This window comes from Leucopleurus acutus (assembly GCF_964270905.1).
Source record: "Leucopleurus acutus genome assembly, chromosome: 2".
Taxonomy (NCBI): Eukaryota; Metazoa; Chordata; class Mammalia; order Artiodactyla; family Delphinidae; genus Leucopleurus; species Leucopleurus acutus.
Genome location: NC_139143.1, coordinates 158,283,867 through 158,300,664, shown reverse-complemented (window position 1 = coordinate 158,300,664; position 16,798 = coordinate 158,283,867). Strand labels below are relative to the sequence as shown.

The 16,798-nt window shown below is 49.6% G+C and overlaps 1 protein-coding gene and 1 pseudogene across 6 annotated transcripts; one reads left to right on the top strand and one right to left on the bottom strand.

The window, feature by feature from the left end:
* Positions 1 to 4,380, bottom strand: LOC309957897 (type III endosome membrane protein TEMP). 5 transcript variants are annotated; one of them, XM_082833437.1, is made up of 4 exons: positions 4,270 to 4,380; positions 2,125 to 2,202; positions 1,159 to 1,275; positions 1 to 1,012 (listed from the first exon to the last, which is right to left on the bottom strand). In XM_082833437.1, exons 3-4 carry the CDS (start codon positions 1,175 to 1,177, stop codon positions 690 to 692), a joined length of 342 nt encoding a protein of 113 aa, XP_082689563.1. In that variant the 5' UTR covers positions 1,178 to 1,275; positions 2,125 to 2,202; positions 4,270 to 4,380; the 3' UTR covers positions 1 to 689. The 5 variants fall into 5 exon arrangements, with proteins under 5 accessions (XP_082689563.1, XP_082689564.1, XP_082689565.1 ...); XM_082833438.1 differs by lacking the exon at positions 4,270 to 4,380 and adding an exon at positions 4,177 to 4,245; XM_082833439.1 differs by lacking the exon at positions 4,270 to 4,380 and adding an exon at positions 3,560 to 3,663.
* A 4,793-nt stretch (positions 4,381 to 9,173) lies between these two features.
* On the top strand, positions 9,174 to 11,076 carry LOC309958238 (hypoxanthine-guanine phosphoribosyltransferase-like; annotated as a pseudogene). The gene is made up of 3 exons: positions 9,174 to 9,195; positions 9,875 to 10,243; positions 10,609 to 11,076. The product of its transcript is annotated as a hypoxanthine-guanine phosphoribosyltransferase-like (transcript).
* The last annotated feature ends 5,722 nt before the right edge of the window (positions 11,077 to 16,798 follow it).

The following is a 16,798-nucleotide window of genomic DNA, read 5'->3' as shown; positions in this document are numbered from 1 at the left end:
GTGACAAGGGACATGTTTGTGCACAAGTTTCAGTTCAGGAAAATAAAAAATGAGTGACTTCTTCTTATTTTTATTTAAAATGAAAATAGATTTATTAGTATCTGTGAAAAACATAATATATTATAACTATTTAGATTACCACTTGATTGATAGGAAAAAAATCTCCCTGAGAAACTTGGCACAATGATTTTCACCTGCTAAGACGTTATCACCTGGGCACATGTGAAATGCTGGCAGGTAGGCAGCCCACATGGGGTCTACTGGCCAGGGATTCTCATCACTGTCATAAGGGACTTGGGAGAAGAGAAGGGCAGGGAGACAAGGGAAGAGTGTGAGCAAAGGTCCATGGAGAAGCAGCATGGTAGGTGGGGGAGGAATAACAAATAATTGGTTAAGCAGGGAGTAAAGTCGGGAAAGGCAGGAAAGGAAGCCAAAGGCTGATGGAGGCCTGATTTCACAGCCAGGGCCTTGGTAGGCTTTATCCCAAGAACAGGAGGGAGCCATTGAGGGTTACTGAGCAAGAGAGGGTGTTTCACTTTGGTGGCTAGTGTCAAGGAAGGGGGGATTGATCTACCCCTGCTCCGCCCTTAAGCCCTAGCCACCAAGTCCCTGAGGCCTGTGGTTCCCACAAAGTATCTGCTGTCCTTAACCTGTCGGGCATAGGGGTGGGGGGGTCCGAAGATGAGGGCTCAGAGGGAGAAGTGGTCCCTACTTCCCTCCGTCCCCAGCCCACCAACCCCAGGGTGAATGTAATTGTCCTCGATGAAACCATCATCATCCTCATCTTCACCCACCTCGGGGCGGACCCCTTTCACTGTCCCAGACAGTGGGCGGTGCTGGTAGCTGGCACGGTATTTGCGGCAGAGGTGGCATTTAGCAGCAAGTGCGATGAGGAGAGAGAGGACCACAGCCCCCAGCACGACCCCTACCAGCACAGGCCATGCCCGGGCCCCGCTGCCCAGTCCAGGGGATACGGCCGATGCTGTGGGGAGCTCCGAGGGCTCCACAGTGGCTGCAGAGAAAGGGAAAGTGTTAGGGATGGGGCCCCCGATTGGCTCCCTGGGGAAACTGAGAGGAGTGGGGCAGGTTCCTCCCCGCAACCTCAGCATCTGAGGGGTACCCAATCCCCTCCTCAGCCTCCCTCCCACTGTCACTCACTTCGGTTTGCCTCACTCATTGAGGGGCCGGAAGACACTGGGGAGCCTCAGCCTCTGCCAGAAGAGCCCTGGCTCTAAGGAGACTCCCAGACGCCAGGCAGCCCCAGGGCACAGAGTCCTGGAACATACACACACGTTTGGATGTCAGGGATGGCCACAGGGCGCATGTTCCAGGCCACACTCACAGCTGTGTGAGGGCGCTGCACAGACTCCGGAGACTGGACAATTGACCATAACCAGTTGCCCGCAGGAGAAAAACAAGCCGAGCCACGGGAATTGGCTGTTTGTAAGGGAACACCCGGAAGCAGCTGGAAAAATAACTCAATGCTGGAATTTACTGAGCACAACTTATGATTCAGTCACCAGGCAACGTGCTTATAGAACCTTGTAATGAGGGCATAAACGTTCTCCCCACTCTGCAGCTGAGGATTCTGAGGCCCAGAAAGGTGAATTCACTCAGCCAGAGTCCCAGGACTTGAACCCAGGTCTCTGATGCCAGGGCCCAGACCCAGGCTGCTCCCCTGCTTGGTAAGCTGAGGATGACAGGTGGGGCAGAGGCAGTCCTGGCTTCCAGAGGTTGGGCAACAGCAACTGCTGGGAGCTAATGGGTGAAGTGGAGACCACGCATGGAGGACGGTGCTGGGCTCCACCCAGGACAGGAAGCTCCAGACACAGCCTGGCCCCTCTGCTCCTGAGTCAGAAGCCCTGCGCCCACACCCACCACCGCTACCCTCAACCCTTCAGGCACATTCCTTGTCCTTTCCCCTCTGCCCCAGGGGGTGGTGAGCTGTATTCTAGGAGTAGCCAAATGTAAATCAACTGGGTCAGGAGAATATCTGGCTGAGAATCACTAGGGGCTGGGAAGGATCTAGAGGAGGAAGAGCATCTGGGCCAGAGGAGTGTCTGGGGGAGCAGCACCTGATTCTGGGGAGCACCTACAGGAAGAGCATCTGGGTTACAGAAGTACCTGGAGGAGGAACAGCTGGGGCTGGAGGTATCTGAATCAGAGGAGGACCTGGGAGGAGTGTCCAGGCTAGGAAAGCACCTAAGAGAGAAGCACCTAGTTTAGGGGAGTACCCAGCCATACTCTTTAATATCAATACTGTAATGATGCCCTCCCTCCTCAACTCCACATTGCCACCAAGTCCCATGAGTTCTTGCTCTCAATATCCCTAGAATGCCTATGTCCCTCCTCTGCACCCCACCACCACTGCCCCAGTCCAAGCCACCTTCATCTTGTACCTCAATTCTTGCAATAACCTCCTAACTGGTCTCTCCTCACCTCTCATGCATTCCTCAGAGTGATGGGCCTATGGCTCAAATCTGACCCCATTACTCCTCTGCTTAAAAATCCTGCACAAGCTCCCCAGGCCCGCAAGGCTGAGTGCAGGTTCCTCAGCACATCCTTCAATCCTCGCAATCCAGCACGCAATCCAGCACACAGCCTCCCGTTCCCTCCCCAGTCCAAGCCACCTTCATCTTGTACCTCAATTCTTGCAATAACCTCCTAACTGGTCTCTCCTCACCTCTCATGCATTCCTCAGAGTGATGGGCCTATGGCTCAAATCTGACCCCATTACTCCTCTGCTTAAAAATCCTGCACAAGCTCCCCAGGCCCGCAAGGCTGAGTGCAGGTTCCTCAGCACATCCTTCAATCCTCGCAATCCAGCACGCAATCCAGCACACAGCCTCCCGTTCCCTCCCCAGTCCAAGCCACCTTCATCTTGTACCTCAATTCTTGCAATAACCTCCTAACTGGTCTCTCCTCACCTCTCATGCATTCCTCAGAGTGATGGGCCTATGGCTCAAATCTGACCCCATTACTCCTCTGCTTAAAAATCCTGCACAAGCTCCCCAGGTCCGCAAGGCTGAGTGCAGGTTCCTCAGCACATCCTTCAATCCTCGCAATCCAGCACGCAATCCAGCACACAGCCTCCCGTTCCCTCCCCAGTCCAAGCCACCTTCATCTTGTACCTCAATTCTTGCAATAACCTCCTAACTGGTCTCTCCTCACCTCTCATGCATTCCTCAGAGTGATGGGCCTATGGCTCAAATCTGACCCCATTACTCCTCTGCTTAAAAATCCTGCACAAGCTCCCCAGGCCCGCAAGGCTGAGTGCAGGTTCCTCAGCACATCCTTCAATCCTCGCAATCCAGCACACAATCCAGCACACAGCCTCCCGTTCCCTCCCCGTGCTACACACACACACCTATACGCGCGCGCACACACACACCTACACGCAGGCACGCACACACACCTACACGCGCGCGCGCACACACACACACACCTACACGCGTGTGCACACACACACACACACACACCCTGCCTTGCCCTCTTGTTTCCCAGCCAACCCCTCCTGTTTTTTGAGTCCCCCATCCCTCAAGGTCAAATCGGACCATACCTGACTGTGAGGTTGTCCCAGGGCCCCTCTCATCACCCCCTTCACTGCCCTGCCCAGTCAGCCACCAGTCAGAGCTGGCCAGTTACTAGATGGGCAGCTCCCTGGTCAGGGACTGGGCTGAATAACGTGCATCCTGGCGCTGGCAGAGAGCTTAGTAGTCAGCTGCTCTGTACATGTTTGTGAGATGAGTGGACATGGGGGTAGGGTGGGGGGTCATTAGAAAGGAGCAGTAAATCATTCACTCATCCATTCATCAGCAAACATTCATTGGGTGCCTACCACGAGCCCGGCACTAGGCACTGGGTCCTCAAAAAAAAAGGAGGATTTTGTTAAATTGATATGAGTTGAATTCAACCTGACGTTTTTAAGATTTTACTCCTACTCCTTTCCTTCCTGCCCTGTCCCGGTGAATTCTTCCCAAGGACACACACACACACACACACACACACACACACACACCCTCAGGCTGTCACCCCACCCCTTCTGGTCACATTTCTTCCACCGACACTCACTCACCCCACCCTGATTTGTAGCTCCTTTCCTGCTCCCAGGAGCCCTCGGGGATCTGTGGGTTCCCCATCCCAGGCCCCCCCAGTGTCTTTCCCTCTGCTCCCCACCTGTAGGAACTGTGCACAGTCCGCGGAGGAGCTTCCAGTTAGAGCCGGCAGGACCCGGCCAGGTGGGCGGGCCAGAACTGCAGCTTGACTCACCTGTGGACGCAGCAGCCAGGCGGGCCGAAACCGCAGATGAGGGCGGAGAGCAGAGCCTCCAATAGGGAGGACTTATGCTACACCTTCCCAAGAATTGCGGAGAACCTTCTGGCGCAGGCCTCACCCCCACCCCCAGTGCCGGGGGCGGGGGCGGTTGGGGGTTTAGTGCCGCTGGGATCCAGAGGGGGGGCAGTCTTCAGCAGGCAGCCGCTCAAGCTGGCGGCCCTGATAAACAAGTGAATTTCCGGTGACAGGTACGAAGTCCAGAGTTGAAGAAGGACCGCCTGTGTAGGCGGCCGGCCGGAACCAGACGGGAGGGGGGTAGGCATTCTCCAGGCAAAGCCAGAGGGACCAAGAAGACGCAAAACTGCCTGCAAGAGTATGTACGCGAGTCTGTGTGTGTGTGTAGGTCAATGGGGAGTGTGAGTTCAGAGGCCTTTTGATGAGTGTGTATGTGCCCTTGGGGGGGTTATTGTGTGTACGTGTGTTTACCTGGACAGGGTACAAGCCTCTATCTGGATCTCAAGGATCCTGTGACCCCACAAAGCTAGGCTCTGAACCTCTACCTTTTGCCTTACTCCTCTTCCCCAGGCCAAGTGCCTCCTTTTCCTTTCAGACCCTCATGGAGTCACGTTCCCAGAGCCCTCCGTCTAGCCCAGTAAGCCCCGCCTCCACCCTGGCAAGCCCCGCCTCCACTTGGCAAGCCCCGCCTCCTCCATCCTCAGAGCACCGTCTGTCACAGCATTGCTTTCACGATCTTGCAATTGTTTCTTCCTGTGCTGCCTCCCGACCTGGACTAGCAGGGGAGCTCTCCCAGGGTGGAGCCAAGTTTGACAGTCTCTGGGTTCCCAGCACCTGCCACAGGGCAGGCTCTCAGTAAATATCTAAGGGGGGAAGGGTTCCATGAGCTAAGCCATGCTGGCACAGGAGTTCACAGGAACCCGCAGGGCACAGCGGAGCAAGGGCTGCTGCCAAGGCTTGCAACTGGGGCACGGTAGAACTGTGGCTGGAAAGTGGAGGCCAGTTCATGCAGAACCTTGAAGATCTTGGCTCCAAGTCTGAGCTCCTACCGCCAATGGCCCCTTCCTAACTCTCCCACCTACACCTCACACTCTCTGCTGCAGTTACAACCAAACTGTTCCCTATTCCTAGAACCCACCATGCTCTCATCTCCCAGGTTTTGCATGCGCTCTTCCTGGGACCCCTGCTTTCCTCCAACCTTAACCTTCATCCTCTCCCCACCACATGTCCACCTCCCACCTGGCTGACTGTTCCTCCCATCACACGGACCCCAGCTTAGGTCCTCTTTATCTAGATGCACCCTAGCCTGGATCCCTCCTCCCCGCTCTGTGCCCCCTGAGGACCCTGGCCCTTCTCCCCCATAGCCCTGACCACACAGCATTGTGATTTTCTCTTTACTTGTCAGAGTGCCCTATGAGCCTGTAAACTCTGGAGGCAGGGTCTGTGTCTGTCTTGTTCCCCTTCAAATCCCTAATATCTAAAATGACAACAATAAATACTCTTGAAATAAATGAGACAAAAGTGGAGATTATCCTGGATGGGGCAGTGAAGAGCCAATGAAGTTTTAGGGTTTTGGTTTGATTTTGAAGCAAGGAAATCACAGGATTCAAAAGATATTCATTGAACACCTACCATGTCCTGGGCACTGTGCCAGGTGGTTTTGTTGTTGTTGTTGTTTTAATTGAGGTATTCACATAGCGTAACCTAGTTCACATAACAAAAAATTCACCATTTCAGTGCACAATTTAGTAGCATTTAGTACATGCAGAATATTGTGCAACCATCACTCCATGTAGTTCTAAAACATTTTCTTCACACCAAAAGGATTCTCCCCACTCGTTCAGCAATCACTCCTCATTTCCCCCTCCCCAGCCTCCAGCAGCGTCTAATCTGCTCTGTCTCTATGGATTTGCCTGTGCTGGCTATGTCCTACAAATGTAATCAGATTTGGGCCAGCTTTTCAATGAATTATTTCATTTAATCCTCCTGACTGTACTATAAGATAGATGTTAATTAGTTCCTTAACAGATGAATAAAATGAGGCCATGAGATGGTAAGTTGCGTTAAGTCCCACAGAAGAAAACAAGTAAAGGTCTACCCATCCATTAGTCAACCATTTATTCAATGAATACTTATTAAATGCCCACCACAGAGCCACAGCCAGCCCATATGGCAAGCATTGCAAAATAGCAAAAGGCCACCTGCTAGATGCCCCACAGCATGGAGAGCAGAGAGCAGGCTGGATACTGGCAGCACCGGCCCATCAGCCAGGAGCTCTGGTGCAGTGAACAACCTTCCGTGGCAGCCCTGGCAACCACGTGGTAGGCTCTGTGCCACCTGCTGGGGAGAGTTCCTGCCGCCATACAGCTTTCATTCTGGTGGTGAAGAGTGACAATATACAAGTAAGGAAAATACGATCATTTCAGATAATGGTTAGTGCTATGAAGAAAGTGAAATAGCTTCGAGTGATGGAGTTGTGGAAGGGGCTGCTATCGTTTTTCTTTTTTAATAGCTGTGACTTCTATGGGTGACAATCTTTTTAAAAAATATTTATTTATTTATTATTTATTTTGGCTGTGCTGGGTCTTAGCTGCAGCACCCGGGATCTTCACTGTGGCATGAAGGATCTTTAGTTGCGGCATTCGGACTTCTTAGTTGCGGCATGTGGGCTCTTAGTTGCAGCATGCATGCGGGATCTAGTTCCCCGACCAGGGATCGAACCCGGGACTCCTGCATTGGGAGTGCAGAGTCTTATCCACTGGAGCACCAGGGAAGACCCAGGGCTGCTATTTTATATTAGGTGGTCAGAAAAGGGGGGGACTCGCTGAAGGGGGGATGTTTGAGCTGAGATCTGAACAAGAGTGAGTGAGCAACCATGCCAATATCTGGGAAAAGAACATTCCAGAAAGAGGGAACAGCCAGAACAGAGATGGAGAAGCAAGATCGTGGCTTGTTCAAGCAACAGAAAGGAGGCCGGCTGGATGGGGTTCAGTAAGTGGGGAGAGATGGGAGGAGCTGCATGACAGGCCTGTCCAGAGCCAGCTCAGGTGGTGCTGCACTGGGTCCTTCCCTCCATGAGATGACGGGAAGCCACTGATGATTGGGGGACCAAAGGACTGGCCTTCTTCGGCTTCTGTGTGAAGAATGGACTAGAAGAGGCCAAAGCAGAAGCGGGGCGGCCAGTCAGGGAGCCGTTGCTATCATCCCGGAGGAGGGGGAATGTGGCATCAGGGTGGTCAGGCAGAAACAGGGAGAAGTGCTCAGATTCTGGATGTGCTTGAAGGTGAAGTCAACACGATTTGCTGACTGGATATGGGGTTTGAGAAAAAGAAAGGGAGTAAGAATAACTCCAAAGTTTTGACCTGAGCAACTAGGAGGATGGCGTTGTGGGAGACTGCAGAGGTGACAGCTTTGGAAGGGCAATCTGTACCTCAGTTTTGGACGTGTTACTTGTGAGATGCCCGTGATTCATCCAAGAACATACTAAGTAGGTAACAGCATAAACCAGCCTGAAGGCAGCAGAAGGTAAGGGCTAGAAATATAAATTGAGGAACCAGTAAAAAGTGGATGGTTTTTTGTGGGTTTTTTTTTTTTTTTTGCGGTACGCGGGCCTCTCACTGTTGTGGCCTCTCCCGTTGCGGAGCACAGGCTCCGGACGCGCAGGCCCAGCGGCCATGGCTCACGGGCCCAGCTGCTCTGCAGCATGTGGGATCTTCCCGGACCAGGGCACGAACCCATGTACCCTGCATTGGCAGGTGGACTCTCAACCACTGCGCCACCAGGGAAGCCCAAAAGTGGATGGTTTTTTAAAGCTGGTCGTCTAGGTGAGGCCCCAAAGAGAAGTGCAGAAAGAGAAAAGGGCTGAGGGCTGAGCCCTGGAGCACTCGGGGAGCAGAGGTCAGGGACTGGAGGAGAAGCAGGAAAAGAGACTGGGGAGCGGTCCACATGGTGAGAGTCAGACAGGCGAGGGAGGTGCCCTGGAGGTCAGAGAAGAAAGCGCTTCAAGGGCAAGGGCTTCACCAGCTACGCCAAATGCTGAGGCTAGGTCAACTAGACAACACGAACTGAAAATTGACATTGAATTTGGCCGTGTAGCCGTCACTGGTGACCTTGACAAGGACAATGTCACTGATTTGTCAGGGACAAAGGCCCAACCGGAGCGATGCATGGGTATGGGAGCAGAGGAAGTAGAAACAATGCCGTCAAGGAATTTTGCTATAAAAGAAGCAGAGAAATGGGGCAGACATGGGAGGCGAGTGTGGGATCAAGGAAGGATTTTTTCAAGGCTAGGAGCTTTTAGACCATGTGTGTATGCGGGTCAGAATAATCCAGGAGAGGGAGGAAACTGATGATGCAGAAGGAAGAGAGAAGGGACAGTGGGGGTGGGAAGTCCTTAATGACATCGAGGGGTGTGGGGTTGAGCGCACAGGTGGAGGGCTGGCCTTGGGCAGGAGCAGGGAGGATCCCTCTGAGGAAGGAGGAGGGTCAGGTAAGTGATAGGAGCCTTAAGGAGTTTTCTTCCCATGGCTTCTGTTTTTGCAGAGAAATAGGAAGCAGTGTCATCAGCTGAGAGTGAAGACTGGGGAGCGGGTGCTGGGGTTTAAGGAGAGAAGAGAAGGTGTAAGTTCATCATCCTGGGGCTTTGGAGAGAGAATGGAGTGTGGTAGGCTTGCCAGGCAGCATCAGGACCCCCTTGAGGTGAGCGGCATGAATTTAAAGTGATATCAGTAAGGGTGGCTGAATGTTTTGTTTTCCAGCCACTCCAAGTGTGCAGGTGGGGAGAAGATGGAGCCTGGAATTTAATCAGGATTGGGGCCTTGCCAGGCAAGTCTGATAAAGCCAGAGAGGGGTAAGGAGCTGTAGGCAAGGCAGTGGTTGACATGATGGCCCAGACAATCAGGCCAGGTAAAGAGGGAAGCGAGGATGGGGTCGGGGGGGGGTGGTGAGGAACCCTGAAAAAGTGGTAGGACTGATAGATTTTAGGAGCAATTACTGACGTACTAGAGAAAGTTGAAAACATAGAAGGTGGTGGGCAGATGACAGCATATAGAAATGGAGGTTACCCAGGGGATACAGACAAGCCCTAGGACATGAAGCATGGAGTGGTCCTGAGGTAGGGTTTACAGACCAGTGGTGGCTTTACTATTATCTGAAACATATCAACTCAACCTGCTGAAGCACAGGTCCAGTTATGTGCTAACAGCTCTATGAGTACATGGCAGAGGCAGAATTTGAACCCAGGTCTTCTGCCTCTAGGTCCAGCACGTTTCCAGATACATCCCCACTGCTCCTATGAGTAACACCGTCAAGGTGTTCCATTCCTCACATCATTTGAAGTGACAGATAGCAATCACCGCTTTTCAAAGATTTGCTTATATTTCCCAAAGGAGGCTCGGGGTGCTGCTACTAGAAGAACCAGGAATGAACGCTGAGCAAGCAAAAGAATGAGGTGTCCCGGTCCCCAGCCTGCACCTACTTCCTCCTCCACCTCGCCCAACCCCTCCCTGGGGCAGACCCAGGGCTCTTAGCCTTGGGGTAGTTGCGTCCCCTTTAAGAAGCTGATGAGAACCCCGACTGCCCTCAGCCCACACACCAGCCAGCTCCGTTAGGGTGACCTGCAGCCCCACCGTTATGATGAGCGATAATGAACCAGGTTATGACCTGGATTTATTTTGTATACCTAATCATTATGCTGAGGATTTGGAAAAGGTGTTTATTCCTCGTGGACTAATTATGGACAGGACTGAACAGCTTGCTCGAGATGTGATGGAGGAGATGGGAGGCCATCACATCGTGGCCCTTTGTGTGCTCAACGGGGGGCTATAAATTCTTTGCTGACCTGCTGGATTACATCAAATCACTGAACAGAAATAGCGATAGATCCATTCCTATGATGGTAGATTTTATCAGACGGAAGAGCTACTGTAATGACCAGTCAACAGGTGACATAAAAGTAATTGGTGGAGAGACTTCCCTGGTAGCACAGTGGTGAAGAATCCGCCTGCCAATCCAGGGGACACGGGTTCCAGCCCTGGTCCGGGAAGATCCCACATGCCGCGGAGCAACTAAGCCCGTGAGCCACAACTACTGAGCCTGCGCTCTAGAGCCCACGAGCCACAACTACTAAGCCTGCGTGCCACAACTACTGAGGCCCAAGCGCCTAGAGCCCGTGCTCCGCAACAAGAGAAGCCACCGCAATGAGAAGCCCATGCACCATAACAAAGAGTAGCTCCCGCTCACCGCAACTAGAGAAAGCCCGCGTGCAGCAGCGAAGACCCAACGCAGCCAAATAAATAAACAAATAATTTTTTTAAAAAGGTAATCGGTGGAGATGATCTCTCAACTTTGACTGGAAAGAATATCTTGATTATTGAAGGTATCATTGACACTGACAAAACAGTGCAAACCTTGCTTCCCTTGGTCGAACAGCATAACCCAAAGATGGTCAAGGTTGCAAGTTTGCTGGTGAAAAGGATGCCTCAAAGTGTTGCATATAGACCGGACTTTGTTGCATTTGAAACTCCAGGCAAGTTTGTTGTAGGATATGCCCTTGACTATAATGAATACTTCAGGGATTTGAATCATGTTTGTGTCATCAGTGAAACTAGAAAAGCAAAATATAAAGCCTAAGATGAGAGTTCAAGTTGAGTTTAGAACCATCTGGAGTCCCACTGAAATCACCAGTAACATTATCAAATGTTCTAGTTCTGTGGCCAGCTGCTTGGTAGAGCTTATTGTATGTATCTTCTAAGAATTTTTTCTGTTTTGTATTTTAGAAACGTCACTTGCTGCACGCCTGAACTCTATTTGCACGATGAGCCTATAGACTATCAGTTCCCTTTCGGTAGATTGCTGTTTGATTCATGAATGAAAAATCCCTTAAACCACATCACTATTGAATGAAAATATTGAAATTGTATCTGTAAGAAACATTTAAAGCAAAGAATATATTAGTTTTTAAATTGGTATTTTAATTTTTATATATTCAGGAAAGAACAGAAGTGATTGAATATTGTTCATTATTATCACTGTGTGCTTAGAAAAGTAAGAAGCAGTCAGTTTCATATCAGTGACAGCATTTAGAGGTATCATTATGTTGGATAAACCATATGTCCTGGAATTATTTTAGTAGGTTTCAGTCATTTATTAACTGTATTTTCCCACGGGTTCAGATTATTTCCAGTGAATCTTTGTCAACAGTTCCTTTTAAATACAGATCGATAAGTTCCAAAAACCTGCCACTTTTTTGAGTCTTCAATGTAAAATCCTTAAAATAAAGGCTGTCTCTTTTTTTTTTTTTTTTTTTTTTTTTTGCGGCACGCGGGCCTCTCACTGCTGCGGCCTCTCCCGCCGCGGAGCACAGGCCCCGGACGCGCAGGCCCAGCGGCCATGATTCACGGGCCCAGACGCTCCACGGCATGTAGGATCCTCCCGGACCGGGGCACGAACCCGCGTCCCCCGCATCGGCAGGCGGACTCCCAACCACTGCGCCACCAGGGAAGACCAAGACTGTCTCTTTAAAAAAAAAAAAGCAGCTGATGAGAAAAACAAAATGCATTTGCACACCCAGTCACAAGTATGCTCACAGGCTTGGCAGGGAGTAAGGGCTCAATAAAAACTTGTCGAATGAATGAATGGTTGGAATTCCAGGGGTCTCACTTGCCCTCTTGGGGTTAAGAACTGGTGTTAACACACCAGTTCCTGCACACTGAAAACAAGCTCTCTGACCTGGTCATCCCTGAAGTAAGGTCAAAGGATATATTCCCAGTGGTGCTTCCCAGACCTACACCTGAGACTAGGGAAACGCTTGGACATCACAGCTTCTACGGTTTCCTAACTTGCTCAAGGCAGACCAGCCTGTCTGGGGCCATGGTATTCCGCAAAGCCCTGAGGGAGAGCTTGCTAAACCTCCTCTATCCCAAAGCACCCTGAAACTCCAGTATAATTACCTCAGATGGTTGCCACATCCAACATCCAGGTTCACGGGACAACTTCCTCCCAAGCCACCAGCTCCAACTTGCCGCAACGGATTTATAATTGGACATCACAGGTGCCCAGTGTGATGAGGTAGCCATCTGCGGCACCCTGTGATCAGTTACCTCTTGGGTAACCGGATCTGGGAGGAACAGAACTCAGCAGACCTGGCAGAGGATGACCACACCCTCTCCCAAGGGATGTAACACCCAGGCCAGTGGCCAGAGGTGGCAGAACAGCGGGACAGAGTGGCCCCATCAGGCTGCCCCTCGCAGCCCTGCCTCCCTGGGTTCCCTGCAATAGGAATAGTCATCTCTTCCACATTCTCACTTTCTCCTGGGGTCTGGAAAGGAGGAAAGTAGGTCCCACCTGAGACCCCAGGAGTGTTGGAGGATTCCCGAGTGGAAATCCTCTGGTGGCCAGCACCACTCATGCCTGGGAAAAGGCATTTCTTCCCACGGGAACAGGAAGCCCACCCCCGCGTGCTATTGCACACACACCCGCTCCGTTGGCCCAATCAGAACAAGTGTCCCTTCCTCAGGGTGTGGGCAAGGATGGAGCACCAACATGCTTTCAGGGAAAAAGGGTTAAGAAGAGGGTGGGACATCCCTATGACATTGATGAATGAATCATGAGAGCTAATGGGCTTGCGTCATCACTACTCCTTATCCTCAAATAACATTTGAAGTGAGATTGAGCAGCCAGGAAGCCATCCCCGCTCTTCAGCCAGGCTACGGATCCTGCAGGAAGGAAGGTGTGTCTATGGCCGGTGCAGTTTACTCCCATAAAATGTGCTTTGTATTCTAAGTAGGCTTGCTGTTTTTTGAGGCCAAGGACAATGAGTCATTTGTGTTGGGTGCTAGTGGTTCTAGGATTTCAGAGTGATCTGGGGGTGAAGCAAGGACCTGGTGTACCTTAAAGGCAAGACGCCCTGAAAATGCATGCCTGCCCTTCTCTGCCGGCCCACCCTTGCCTTTTAAAGGGCCCCCACTCAATCATGACACAGCACAGAGATGAGCAAATTATTTTTCTGGAATAAAACCTCTAATGCTTTCTGAGTACATAAGGGCTGGCTTTTTAAAATCTTTTGTAAGACTCTGGAGGTGATACATGCAGATGGTAGCCAGCCCCTGTGAACGCTGGAAAAGAATTTTACCCTGCTTGCTATCTAGGCAGGACCATTTAGCAGGCCCAGTGCGGAGTTAAGCTCTCTGGCGGTGGATCCAATTGTCTGGGGTCAAAGCTGAGCTCCACCACTTAACACCCTTAGGAAGCATCAGTTTCCTCATCTGTAAAATGGGGATAATCACAATGAAACCTGCCTCAAGAGGTGGGGAGCCCGTGAGGAGGTGTCAGTACCTTTTCCTCACACCTGTAAATGTTCAGTAACAGTTAGTCATTCCAATGGGGGTTTGCTGGCATTCTATGTAAGACCTCTGCTTGCAGTACTGGGTAATTTCATTCCAACCAAGGTCGATAAAAGTCTGTTATGCTTTAAGAAGGTCCTGAGCTTTGAACTATCTGAACCCTGTTTGGGGTGTTGATACCAGCTTCTGGCCTCACAGGGTTCCTCGGGGCCAAATGGCCTTTGTCAAGCAGTTTGTATAAAAGGGACTTCATCCAAGCCTTGTTGGATTAACTGGGGCTTCCTTTAAATAAGGGCTTGTTTTCAGAAGCTTTCTTTTTCCAACAAGGGAAAAGAACACAATGGATTCCAAGTAATCTACAGTCCTCATCACAGCTTGTCACAAACACCTGGCACATCTTTTCAGCCCAGAGTGCAAACACACACACTCCCTCACTTGCTAACTTCAGGAATACAGCCCCAGCCTGATGTTTCAAAAGCATTTGCTGACAAACTTCCTCTCACTTATAGAGTTATTTCCTGGAAGAACAGCAAAAACTGTTTTTGAATTGACAATAGGGCTTTAGTTGTTGCTGAAGTTAAGTGAAAGTACAATTGTTACCACCTATTTACCTTAAAAAAAAAAAACCTGAAAACAATTACTTTTTCTTTTTTCTTTTTTTTTTTTTTTGCTGATCAACATTTTTCAAGCAAAGACAGGACTTAGGAATTGGGTTCATGTGTTGCTTATTTCAAAAAAAGAAAATTTCTTAATGTTTTTTGGGCAACATTTTAACGTGGTGCTTCAAAAAGCAATTGTGATGAACAGTAGAGAGAGTTAAAGCACTTATGGAATAGATAGACACCGGCATTTGGGGTTGCACATAACAAAGAAATAAATATTTTTTCAAAATATTCTAGGAGCCAAGACACAGGGGCATGCTTTAGGAATGTAATAGGGTGGGGGGTATATTGGAACTACCCATTTCCTTAAAATCACTGAGGAAGACGAAGCAGCATTCAGCTTCACATACTGACTTTACACAGTTTATATGTAATAGCTTGACTTAAATCCAAGAAGCAAAGATGGAACTCTCACTCTGTTTATTTTGAAAAATAGTTGCATGGACACCCTCTCCTTGCGTTTCCCTGAGACACAACAATATTGAAATCAGAGCAATTAATAACTCTACAACGGCCTCTAAGTGTTCAAGGGAAAGAAAGAGTTAATTGATCCAGACGTCATTGTCTTATTTTAAGAAACTGTCACGGCCACCCCAAGCTTCAGCGACCACCACCCTGACCAGTCAGCAGCCACCAACATAGAGGCAAGACCCTCCACCAGCAACAAGATTACAACTCGCTGAAGGCTCAGAAAATTGTTAGCATTTTTTAGCAATAAAGTAATTTTTTAATTAAGGTATATACATTGTGTTTTCTAGACATAATGCTATTGCACACTTGATAGACTACAGTATAGTTTAAACCTAACTTTTATATGCACTGGGAAAGCAAAAAATTCATGTGACTCGCTTTACTGCATTATTCACTTTATTGTGGTCTGGAACTGAACCCACAGTATCTCTGAGGGATGCCTGTAATATGCTTATAAAAGAGGCCTGAGAGAGCTCCCTTGCCCTTCGGCCCTATGAGGACCTGAGACCTGGAATAGGGTCCTCACCAGACCATGCTGGCACCCTGATCTCGGACTTCTACCCTCCAAAACTGTGAGAAATAAGTGTTTGTTGTTTATAAATCACCCAGTCTTTTGTTATGGCAGCCCAAAGGGACCGCGACAGACTGCGTCTCCAAAAGCAGCAGCCCCAAAGCTACAGATTAGCTATGAAAAATACACAACCATTTTCAGTATCAGTTGATACCACCGAGGAAACACAAACCTCTTTAGCTCCACAGTCCCACAGTGGAGCACGGGGCTGCCCCCATGAGTCTTGGACAGTTCCAAAATCACATGTCCTTTTTCAGTTGTTATGGGCAAATGATAACTAATTTCATTACCTTTCCTTTTCAGGTCCAACAGCAGGCTTCTTACTAGCAACATTCGAACTGAAGGTGACTAAAATCTGGCATTTGGAAAGTAAAATGGCTTGAAGACTGCTAAAAATCTCTGCTTCAGAGTTACACTAGGAGGCCTGGCTGCCCTGAACCCCTGGCGACCTGGCAAAACTCCTGTATGTGCCAAGAGCTGGAATTCCCGCTATTTGCAGGAAGGTGGCTTTCATAGCAGTGAATTAGCAGCCTTGTGTGGAGTTAGTCATACTGCTATTCTTACTTTTTTTAAAAATAAATTACCTTTAGCTCTATCGTTATCAGCTTTGTTTTGGATTGGAGGTTTGACCTCCCAATGTGTAGAACTGCGTATCTGCATTAACGTTATTCTTGGTCTGTAACTTTCCAATGACTGAGACTTTAAGAAATGCATTATGGTTTAAGTATTCCTATTGCCGTAGCCAGATGTATACACAACCCACGCAAAATTAGTTGGTGTGGTGATAGTTCATTTGTGACATGCTGTTTGTAAACAGATGCTACTTAAGTTACTTGCAACATAATCTCAACACATGTAAAAATATACTTTTACACTTATAGGACATGGTTTTATAATATAAACCCTTATATACAAACTCTGCAAGATGTGCACTGTGCTTATCTACAGATCATTACTACTGAGTTTTGTTTCCCAGTTGAAAGTGGGGAGGCCAGACGGACCTGTAGTCTTTGTCATGCTATAGTGTCACAGAGCAAACACCTGTGCCGGTACCTGTCATTTTCCAGATCAGATGCTGCCCAAGTGCTCTATGTATACACACAAAATGACGTTAGGCCCACCAGGTTTTCCCAGAACCAAGCGGGAAGTTCTGACTACAACCCTGCCAGACAAAGTGCCGCAGCATTTCCCAGCTGCTTCCTCTCGCCAGAGTCAAAGGTCTTGGCACCAAGATGAGCAGAAGACTAAGAAGGCATCCACCACCCCCACTCCCACCCGAGTCTTGTCCACAGAAAGCTCTTCCCAGGCTCACACCTAGGAACGGGGTGTCCGGGGGGCCTACAGCGTGGGCCTGGGGGTCTTCCCTGATCTGTTTTTCAAACTACACCCAGAGTCAACGTCTCTCCTGAGACTCTTCAGGGATTTTCAGATGAGCCGCAGGGCTAAAGCAGCTCAGCTAGGCT